At 36.1% G+C, this 11143-nt stretch overlaps 1 protein-coding gene across 1 annotated transcript; it reads left to right on the forward strand.

The window, feature by feature from the left end:
* Positions 1-241: 241 nt before the first annotated feature.
* On the forward strand, positions 242-6283 carry LOC114178323 (cellulose synthase A catalytic subunit 6 [UDP-forming]-like). The gene is made up of 14 exons (XM_028064159.1): positions 242-322; positions 1020-1215; positions 1299-1531; positions 1641-1743; positions 1830-2010; positions 2363-2629; positions 2769-3114; positions 3209-3346; positions 3620-3745; positions 3836-4048; positions 4140-4413; positions 4509-4705; positions 4811-5161; positions 5252-6283. The coding sequence occupies exons 1-14, from the start codon at positions 242-244 to the stop codon at positions 5837-5839; spliced, it is 3294 nt and encodes a 1097-aa protein (XP_027919960.1). The 3' UTR covers positions 5840-6283.
* Positions 6284-11143: the final 4860 nt, after the last annotated feature.

Below are 11143 nucleotides of genomic sequence, written 5' to 3' on the forward strand. Positions count from 1 at the left end.
AAGAAAAAGGAATTGTATTTTGGTGTTCTTTTCTTTTGTATTTTTGCCCGCAATTGGGAATTACGTGTGGGGGAAAAGGAGGGATTTTGGATCCGGTTTTGGGTTTTGGTTTTGTGCGGGGGAAGTGCGTGTGATGTGGGGGTGTTGAGCAATGCAAGAGTGAATCTTTTTCTTCTGAAGGCAAGAGGGGTTGTGTGGATTTGAAGAAGGACGACAACACTCGTGAGTTCAAGAGACAGTTATGCACACCGGAGGTAGACTCGTTGCTGGTTCCCACAACAGGAACGAGTTTGTGCTCATCAATGCCGATGAGAATGGAAGGGTAATCTCTATCTATCTCTGTTTTCATTCATCTCATATGGACTGTATAGGGTTTTTAGGACTTTTTGGTCCTTGTATTTTTTGTGTGTTTTTTCTCTCTCTCCCGATCTCATTTTCTCTTCTAAAAGTGTCCATCTTTCGTATATCTCTCACTGTCGGTGGTCTCTTGGAACAGTTTAATACCGCGTCTGAGGTTATCTTTTCTTGTTTCAAGCTATTAGTTTACGAAGAGGGAGGGGATTCTTTTTATCAAGAAATTGTGAGTTGAAAATTGGAGTTTTGGGAGATGAACCTCAGATTTAATTGATCGTGGTGCGGTTTGAGGGTTGACCCTTCTGGAGTGTGTCTACAATGTGTGAACATTTTTGTGCTGATTGTGTGTAGTTTCTCTCCTGATATTAGTTGAAGACCAGTTGATTAGTGAGGGTGGAACGATTGCAAATTGTCTTATCGGTTATTTGAACTTAGAGATTTGATGTTGATGTGGTTGGCTTTGAAAAGATCAATGGCGTGTATGTGAATAAACTTGTCTAATAAACTTGTCTCTTTCCCCGACTGTGACTTGGATTTGTACAACCTTTTAGTTGGGTAGGATGTTGTCAATGTGAAATGTAATTGGGTTGTTTAGTTTCTCAAAGGATTGTAAATCGAGTGCTAATGACACTGAACTATTGTTTTCGTTGTTTGTTTCTGCTCAGATTAAGTCTGTTCGAGAGCTGAGTGGACAGATATGTCAGATTTGTGGGGATGAGATAGAAGTCACTGTGGATGGGGAGCCCTTTGTTGCTTGCAATGAGTGTGCTTTCCCAGTTTGCCGGCCTTGTTATGAGTACGAAAGGCGTGAGGGAAATCAGGCTTGTCCTCAGTGCAAGACCAGATACAAACGTATCAAAGGTGAGATTGGTGTTGTGTTCCCTTCGGCATCTTGTTTCTGCTGTTGAATTTTTCTCACATCACTATCAATGAATGAACTGCAGGTAGTCCCAGGGTTGAAGGTGATGAAGATGAAGATGGTGCTGATGATTTGGATAATGAGTTTGATTATGGGGATTTTGATGCTTTGGGCACACAGCCAATGTCGGAATCCTTGTATTCTGGTCGTCCTAACACTGGGCGAGGTTCTAATAATGTATCTGGCATTGCAACAAACTTGGACCATGGCTCAGCCCCTCTCAATTCTGAAATACCGCTCCTAACTTATGGGGAGGAGGTAGTTCATCTTCGAATTTTCGATTTGGCGGGTCTGATTGTCTTTCTTGTGGGGATCATTTCTTCACACAGGGAACTGACTAATGAATTACCGTGTTTTACATTTATAGGATCCTGAGATATCTTCGGATAGACATGCACTAATCGTTCCGCCATATATGAATCATGGAAATAGAGTCCATCCAATGCCTTATAGCGATCCTTCTATTCCATGTAAGTGCTGTACAATGGTCTACTTCTGCATTGTCAAATTGTGTTGTGTGTTCATATTGTCAACTGGTGCTTCTTTTGTTATGTAGTGCAACCCAGACCCATGGTTCCCAAGAAAGATATTGCTGTGTATGGGTATGGAAGTGTGGCTTGGAAAGACCGCATGGAAGAATGGAAGAAAAGACAAAGTGACAAACTTCAGGTGGTGAAGCATGAAGGGAACAATGATGGAGGTTTTGGCGATGACTTTGAGGATGCTGATTTGCCCATGTAACACTTCAACTCAACATTTTATATGCGCTTTAACTAAGTTTCTCATTATGCTACGTAATTGGAGTGGATACTAGAGCACCTCTTTTTATAACATCAAACCCAATCCGTTTTGCATTTGGATGACATCAAGACTCGAAATCAGTGCAATTTCAATAAGCAGTTGCTGGATTCATGCATAAGTCATATCCATGCAATCTGTTATTTTATTTGTGTGGTGTTACAGTATATGTGTGTGCACTTGGGGAAACAATGCAAGTTTGACTAGAATAGAATAACTACATTTCTCCAATTTTGTGCCATATACTTTTGCATTGTGTATTAACATTTTTTTATAAATATGTTGTACCAGGATGGATGAAGGCAGGCAACCGCTTTCTCGGAAGCTACCCATTCCTTCAAGCAAGATAAATCCTTACAGAATGATTGTAGTACTCCGTCTTGTAATCCTTGGGCTCTTTTTCCATTATAGAATTCTCCACCCAGTTAATGATGCATATGGATTGTGGTTGACATCAGTCATCTGTGAAATATGGTTTGCTGTATCATGGATAATGGATCAGTTTCCAAAATGGTACCCAATACAACGTGAAACATACCTTGATCGCTTGTCACTCAGGTAATTGTGCTTACCAATCACATCTTGTGACTTTTTTTATTTCATGATTTGCATTTATTCTGTTCCCAGGTATATCTCATTCTATTGTTTCATGTTTAAAATTCTAGTTGCTCAAGATTGGTTTTTAACATTGCTGCAGGTATGAAAAAGAAGGGAAGCCATCTGAGCTGTCCAGCGTTGATGTCTTTGTCAGTACTGTCGATCCAATGAAAGAACCTCCGTTGATCACGGCAAACACTGTTCTTTCTATCCTTGCTGTTGATTATCCGATTGACAAGGTGGCATGCTATGTATCAGATGATGGTGCTGCTATGCTTACTTTTGAAGCACTGTCTGAGACATCTGAATTTGCTAGGAGATGGGTTCCATTTGTTAAGAAATACAATATTGAGCCACGGGCACCAGAGTGGTATTTTGGTCAGAAGATGGACTATCTGAAAAATAAAGTTCATCCAGCATTTGTCAGGGAAAGGAGAGCAATGAAGGTATCAACCTTTTCTTTTACGAAATTTGATTGTTGTGCTGAAAGATGCAAACCTTTGACTCTGCTAATTGTCATTTCTATTTTCGTTCTTGCAGAGAGATTATGAGGAATTTAAGGTGAGGATTAACAGTTTGGTGGCAACTGCACAGAAGGTTCCCGAGGATGGATGGACCATGCAAGATGGAACTCCTTGGCCGGGGAATAATGTGAGGGATCACCCTGGCATGATTCAGGTGAGAAGATATATCAGCTTTTAACAGACCAAAATTAGTTTTTGCATATGATGTTTGCTGAGTTTCTGGTGAGATGATGCGCCCCCTGTTTAAACAAATTCCTTCGCATGATGTTCAAAGCTAATTTATTTTATTACACGACGCTATCACACACCGTAAGTAGACATGCTTATGCCACCATTCCTGCTTTGGGTAGAGAGAATTGGAATTCTAGTTGCCTAATTTTCACTAACTTCTGGGTTAGAAATGCTGACATTCTTTCTTATTTTACAGGTTTTCCTTGGCCAGGATGGTGTTCGTGATGTTGAAGGAAATGAGCTTCCTCGCTTGGTCTATGTTTCTCGAGAAAAGAGGCCAGGCTTTGATCACCACAAAAAGGCTGGGGCAATGAACGCTCTGGTAAGTATCGAGTCACTTTTATTTTGGTTCATGCTCAATTGGTGGTCCATTGGCCTTAATAACTTATGTTTTGATGATAACTATTTGAAGGTACGGGCGTCAGCAATTATCACAAATGCACCATATCTTCTGAATGTTGATTGTGATCACTACATAAACAATAGCAAGGCGCTTAGAGAAGCTATGTGTTTTATGATGGATCCTCAACTTGGGAAAAAGGTTTGCTATGTGCAATTTCCTCAGAGATTTGATGGAATTGATAGACATGATAGATACTCAAACAGAAATGTTGTATTTTTCGATGTAAGTTTTGTGTTCCTCTATTTCTGCATGTTTGAGTGTTTTTCTTTCAGTCCTTTAGTATCAGAATTACTAACTCACCAATTGAAAACAGATCAACATGAAAGGATTGGATGGGATCCAAGGTCCAATATATGTCGGAACTGGATGTGTTTTCAGAAGGTATGCACTATATGGATATGATGCACCTGCCAAGAAGAAACCACCGAGCAAAACTTGTAACTGTTGGCCAAAGTGGTGCTGCCTGTGCTGCGGCTCTAGAAAGAAAAAGAATGCCAACACTAAGAAGGAGAAAAAGAGGAAGGTGAAGCACAGTGAAGCATCGAAGCAGATACATGCACTTGAAAATATTGAGGCTGGGAATGAAGGTTAGAATTTTGAACCATGTGCCTGTCCTTACAAATAAAAATGCATACTGTGAGAAATGTCCTTAACATAACAATACCATATGAATTCTTTTTAGGAGCCAATAATGAGAAGACGTCCAATTTGACTCAAACAAAGTTGGAGAAGAAATTTGGACAGTCCCCAGTATTTGTGGCCTCAACACTTTTGGAAGATGGTGGTGTTGCACATGGCGCGAGTCCTGCATCACTTTTAAAAGAAGCCATCCAAGTTATCAGTTGCGGTTATGAAGACAAAACTGATTGGGGAAAAGAAGTAAGTATTACACAAATCAATTTGTTCGGTTAATTGTTTTTGAAAATTGTTCTTGTCTTATATTTTTCTTCCTCATGATGCTCATAACTGTTGCGTTATTATCAGGTTGGATGGATATACGGTTCTGTGACAGAGGATATCTTGACTGGATTTAAAATGCATTGCCATGGTTGGCGGTCGGTGTATTGCATCCCGAAGCGCCCTGCATTCAAGGGGTCAGCACCTATCAATCTTTCGGATCGTCTGCACCAAGTTCTTCGGTGGGCCCTCGGTTCCGTCGAGATTTTCTTCAGCAGACATTGTCCAATCTGGTATGGCTATGGTGGTGGCTTGAAATGGTTGGAACGATTTTCCTACATAAACTCAGTGGTGTATCCATGGACTTCAGTCCCATTGCTTGTCTACTGTACTCTACCTGCCATATGCCTTCTCACTGGAAAATTTATTGTACCTGAGGTATTCATTCTTCAATGCTCTCTCTATCTATATTCTCTTGAAAGCTATAGAAAGTGGTTACTGACATGAAATTCTCCGTCTGAAATGCAGATTAGCAACTATGCGAGTCTTGTGTTCATGGGCCTCTTCATATCCATTGCAGCAACCGGCATCCTGGAGATGCAATGGGGTGGTGTCTCCATCGACGACTGGTGGAGGAACGAACAGTTCTGGGTGATCGGAGGCGTCTCCTCCCATCTTTTTGCTCTATTTCAGGGTTTACTGAAGGTGTTGGCCGGTGTGAACACGAACTTCACGGTGACCTCAAAAGCAGCAGATGATGGAGAATTCTCAGAACTGTACATCTTCAAGTGGACATCACTGTTGATCCCTCCAACCACACTACTAATAATGAACATTGTTGGGGTGGTTGTTGGGGTCTCAGATGCCATCAACAATGGTTATGACTCATGGGGACCTCTGTTTGGAAGATTGTTCTTTGCCCTGTGGGTCATCATCCATCTCTACCCCTTCCTCAAGGGGTTGCTTGGGAAACAAGACAGAATGCCAACCATCATCTTGGTCTGGTCGATCCTTCTTGCCTCCATCTTGACTCTTATGTGGGTCAGAATTAACCCCTTTGTTTCAAGGGATGGTCCTGTGTTAGAGATTTGTGGATTGAATTGTGATGAGTCGTGAATAAAGAAAAAGGGTGGTGTTGGTTATTTTTGAGTTGCACTCATATATGTTGTTGAAGAAAGAACATTGGTTGAGAATGCAACGAGGGTGGTTCACAAAGTTGGAAGAATTTTCGGATGAAAGCTTTTATTTTTCGGGTGTGTAGAGATAAAAGAGGAAGCAGGAGAGAGAGGGGGCTGACACATTGTTACCTTGTAATAGGGGTTTTTCATTTATTCTTTCATTATATTTTCTGTGGGTCTTAGTGTTATTCTCTTTCTAGTTTCATGTATTATAAGAAAGAGGCATTGAATGATAAATTATTCCCTCTCCAACATGGGGAATCTGCACTCTCAACAATCACCTGTCATATTTTAAGGTATGCTTCTTCTTCTTGTTCTTGTTCAAAACCTTTTCGTCATTTGTAATACCGTCAACTATGGATATTCTTATTCTTATTCCTCAGATGTCTTTTTTTTTTTTCTCTTATATCATTCAACATTCACCAATCATTGTCTTCGCACTACATTCATCAGACATGTGTTGTGGATTTTACCGTTTCTAATTTCTTGCTAATAATAACTTCGAAGGAAGATCTCTGTCCTTACGTTAGTATAGAAAAACTAACTTGTGGTTGGATGGCGATGTTAATGAGATTGAAATATATTGAATTTGAACTCTTTTTTTACGATGAATTGTTTAAATTTTAAAATATTTGTTAAATTTTAATTTTTGTTGTTTGAATGAAGTATTTAAATCATTATTCAACAATATAAAAGCATCTATCAAATTTGACTTGCATCAGCTCAAAAAAATTTTGAGTTAACTCTGGTAAAATCTATGTCATCGGCAACCACATTGGGAGCTATCCTTTTTTATTTCAATTTTCTTTTTATATGTAAGTGAATAAAAAAATTATAATATTATAAAATATTTTCTCATCATAATAGAATTCATTTTTATTTATTATATTTATTTCATCACTGTCAAACAAAACATAAATATTCTGATAGTACCAGAATAAGCAAGCAAGATGTGTAAAAGAGAAAGGGTTATAAAAAAATTGACACAATCCACTTCTTTTTATTAACCGTGTGGGTAAAATCATGATTCCTATTATTATTTCAGCAACTACTTATTCGGCCCATAATAACTTAGGAAGTGCTAAATAGGTCCAGCCCAATGGCCGAAAATGGGTTTGAATTCAAAATACTCACCCTAGTTAAGCCCGGAATAAAATCTAAACATTTTGCGAATTACACTTCCTAAATGCTATATTCACTCTTCTTTCCTTTATTACTTTTACTATTTAATGGAGGTACAAACTCTAACTGTATTCTTTACATTCTTGTTGACAACTCAATCTTTCTTCCCAATTTCCTGTCTTCTTTCTATTCAATTCAATTACCAAACTTTTACTTTACTTTTACTTATTGCAATTCAATCTATTCAATTTAATTGTTTGATAGAATCGCTGAATGAAACTTGTGAATTGTGCATATTTTCCAAAAACAGGTCAATTTCTCATCGTGGTTATTTGAATTTCAAGTCAATTCAAACCCATTGCAATTCGAAGAGATTTTGAATCGATCAAATGTGGAAATATATAAGAATTATCAGTTCAACTGGTCCATTTAAATGTTCATTTACCCTCGAAACCAGTTAATACTACGTTTGATTCGCATTTTATTTTTATTTTCAGTTGAAGTTTTTCTATTAACAATCATAAAAATATAACATTTTCATTTTACATAATTTTATAAGATATTGAGGAAAACGTTATTATACATTGCTAGTAATACTGTCACTGTTGTTGGTCTGATTAATTTTTATACGTAATGAAAGTAAAAGATGAACAACCTTTTATATGTATGAATTGGTGTATGAATCGGAGAATGCTGAGTTTTAGAGAGGGTGGCAAAAACTTTTCGCAAACACATGGTGGGCATGTACAATTTGTAATAAAAAATTAAGTGTGAATCAAAATCGTCAAAATTCCAAATCAGATAAAGAAGACAAAGTTAAACACTGTATAAAATAAAAGTCACATAAATTTATTATTTTTAGATTTTAAATTAATAGTAGTGTTAAACACTTTTATGTTTGTAAAATTAATGTTATATATATAAAAGAATAATTTTTCAATTACCTAACTCCGTATATGAAACATACAATTCACACTATGATATAAGTTCCTTGCAAACATGACTACTTTGGGTGTGTATGACACTTATCATAGGGAATTTGAAAGAGTTGAGCAATGGTGATGTGATTATTTTACATTATTGCTTTGCTTCCACGTTCCAAATTCTCTGACTTGCATAAGCGTATATGCTTTGTTTCCAATGAAAACGCGTTAGTGAATCAAAGAGAGAGAAAAAAAATTGGGAGGAGCTTGTTCATAAATTAACCTTTTCAATATTTTTGTATAAAGAAAACAAGTTTACTTAGTCAATGGTTTCAGACAATCGAAACCTGAACGTAAACCATTATTGCGTGAAAGTATTTTTTTTTTTTCTAAATATAAGTAAAAGTCTCACTATAAATTACTGAGAGGAGAAACATATAAACATGAAAAACCTAAAAACTTATTACATATCAAGATTTTAGGTTAAAAATATCATCATATTCATTTATACAGATTTTAGGTTCACAATCGAAGTTTGATAAAGAAAGCAACAAGAACTGGCATTTTTCATTTGGCTTATCTGTGAAAATAACTTGAACAGATTTGAAGTTTTCCAAAGAGGACTATTTCCTGAGAAAAATAAAAACATTTTTTTGTGTAAAAAAGGAAAAAAAATTCCACATATCTCCATCAAAGTGTGTTCCAAATTCTACAGAAGCAACTATAATTATTTTGTTGTGTGTCTGATTCCTTGACTTGGGTCAACCCAAGCAGAGCTATGATAAAAAATAGTAAAGTCTCAAACCGTTTAGGACTTTCCACGCATTCAAACGAAACCCTTATAGAACAAGTTTTGCTAATTCTAGTAACCGTTGGATGGACGACTAATAAGTCAAAGATGAGATGATAGAGAGAAATCCAACGGTCAAAGATGCATTAAACAAATTATGCGAAAAGTGAAGAATACAAGAATACCAGGTTCATAGAACCAACCTCGTGGTTTCTGTCTAGGTGGTATCGTTTTTTTTTTTTCTAAATTAAAACTCACACAACACGTACCCACAAAACACGCTAATATGATTTGTGTTGTTGAGCAGCACAAAACACAAGCATATGTATATATAATTGTTAAGTGAGTTCAAAGTGTTTAACACCAAAATCCAATGGCAGAATCACCTTCTTCTTCTTTGCCCAAGAGCGTGAAGGATCATAACATGATCATAACTGAGTCTGAGGTTGACGCAGAGCAGAAGCTTATGCAGCTCAGCGATGAAGAGGAGAGGAACAGCATTAGAGGAAGCAAGAGGAGCAGAAGCAAGAGTGATGAAAGTTTAAGTGATATTATAATGGCGAAAATACAAGAGATTTTCGGGAATGATATTGAGGTTTTTCCAACGAAGAAGCAACGAAGATATCGGTCTCTTGTGAGTATTTACATGGTCACAAGACCTGTTAATGCTGCAAATCACACAGGGGTGAAGGCATGATGAGAAGTCAGAAAGTAAAAATTGGAACTTGCGAAATAGTTATGGTTTGGTTTTAATAATTTTCAACTGGGTCATTCCCAGATTCTTGTTTGAAGAAAAGCTTCTCTAGCAACTTCATTCTGAAATGTCCTAAATCTCTCACCACCACTGCTGCGTTCTGTCAGATTGTGCATATTAATGTATTCATCTATCTGTTTGCTTGCGTTTTATATTATCACATTGGCTCACTAACGTGAACGTTTAACGTAATTTTGTAGCTCCTTCTGATACTAATTTGGTGTTTTTGGTTTCGTTTTGTTCGTAAGAGTTATACATTTTACGAGCGAACTATAAATTTAATTCAATTTCATAAAAGTTTATTAAAAGATGATTGCATTTATGTATTCTAAACTTTTTTATATCTTTCAGCAGTGAGTGATATAATAGATCAAACAAATATCATATTTGATTAAGATAATCTCAAATTTGTGACTCTAATATTATATTAAGAATAAATTTTGAATTTAATTCATCTTTACAAAATCGATTTATAAAATAAGATTGTAAATACTTATATATTGTAAACTTGTCTTATCTTGATAGACATGGATGTTTAACCCATTACGAAATAAAAAGATTTCTTAGGTCTCCGGTCTGCACATGTAATATGTGTTTGTGAATGGAGAAAAGCAATGAAAGAATGAATGTGTAAGTGTAACACATATGGTAAGAGTGATTTATTGGTTTGTTGAGTTATTACAAAATGCAAATTAAGGGTTCAGAAGCTTGGGTTATGAAGATAGACACTTGGTCTTCTGAAGTGTAATTAGAAGCTTTGTTCATTGTTGGAGGAAAAACTCGCTGCATTTTACACTTAAGATTTGGAATTTCGTTCTCCAAAATCCGAACACCTTCGTCTTCGAAGTAGATTCACATGGAGTTTCAAAGTTTCAACACATACAAAAGATTATAACACCATTTACAATCCAAAGTGTCTTAAGAATCCGACCATGACATAAGTCACAGGTGGCCGAGAGAAAGAGAGCATAAGTTAGATTGAAAAAAATAAATTAGTTAGATGACATAACATAATACATATACATATTTAGATTGTAAGTGTTGATATAGAAATGGAACACATCTTATATCTATTAGAATTAATAATCTCAAATAATAGTCTAACAAAAGTAAATATAAGACTATATATATTAATTATACACAAAAGAAAAATTGGTGATAAATGGTTTTTAAATGTTATAGAAATAGTAATCATTTGAAGAAGCCAATGAGCAATAAGAGCATTATTCACGTGGTTGCCTTTAGCAATTTCCATTTCAACCTGTTTTATGAGCAAAATTGGGGTCATAACTATTGAAAATTATAGCCTCAATCTCTGACTCATCTATGTATGCATGTATGTACGTTGATTACATGTATGAGAACTCTCCTGTGGTCAAAGAATTCAGCCAATTTCGTCACAACAATTAGGATCTGTAATATTATCTTCTTACAATACTCTAAAATTAAGATGGTTAACAAATATTTTTATTAAAACACGTTTAGTGTTAGGATTAGATAAATTGTATAATTTTAATATCCTAAATCATGTTTATATTAACAGTTTTCATGGTTTTCTGTTATGTGAATTCTATATAAATAGGTTGAACTTTAAATGTATGTTTTGTGTCCTTTCCTTTTCTTGTTTTTCTTTTTGTGTTTTTTCTTTTTGAG

This window comes from Vigna unguiculata, chromosome 3 (assembly GCF_004118075.2).
Source record: "Vigna unguiculata cultivar IT97K-499-35 chromosome 3, ASM411807v1, whole genome shotgun sequence".
Classification (NCBI taxonomy): Eukaryota; Viridiplantae; Streptophyta; class Magnoliopsida; order Fabales; family Fabaceae; genus Vigna; species Vigna unguiculata.

Excerpts from the sequence above, each read along its gene's own strand:
- LOC114178323 (XM_028064159.1), top strand. The coding sequence starts at position 242 with ATGCACACCGGAGGTAGACTCGTTGCTGGTTCCCACAACAGGAACGAG. Across the intron at positions 3,115-3,208 it reads GGGAAAGGAGAGCAATGAAG|AGAGATTATGAGGAATTTAA; the intron begins GTATCAACCTTT and ends TCGTTCTTGCAG. Across the intron at positions 4,414-4,508 it reads TATTGAGGCTGGGAATGAAG|GAGCCAATAATGAGAAGACG; the intron begins GTTAGAATTTTG and ends AATTCTTTTTAG.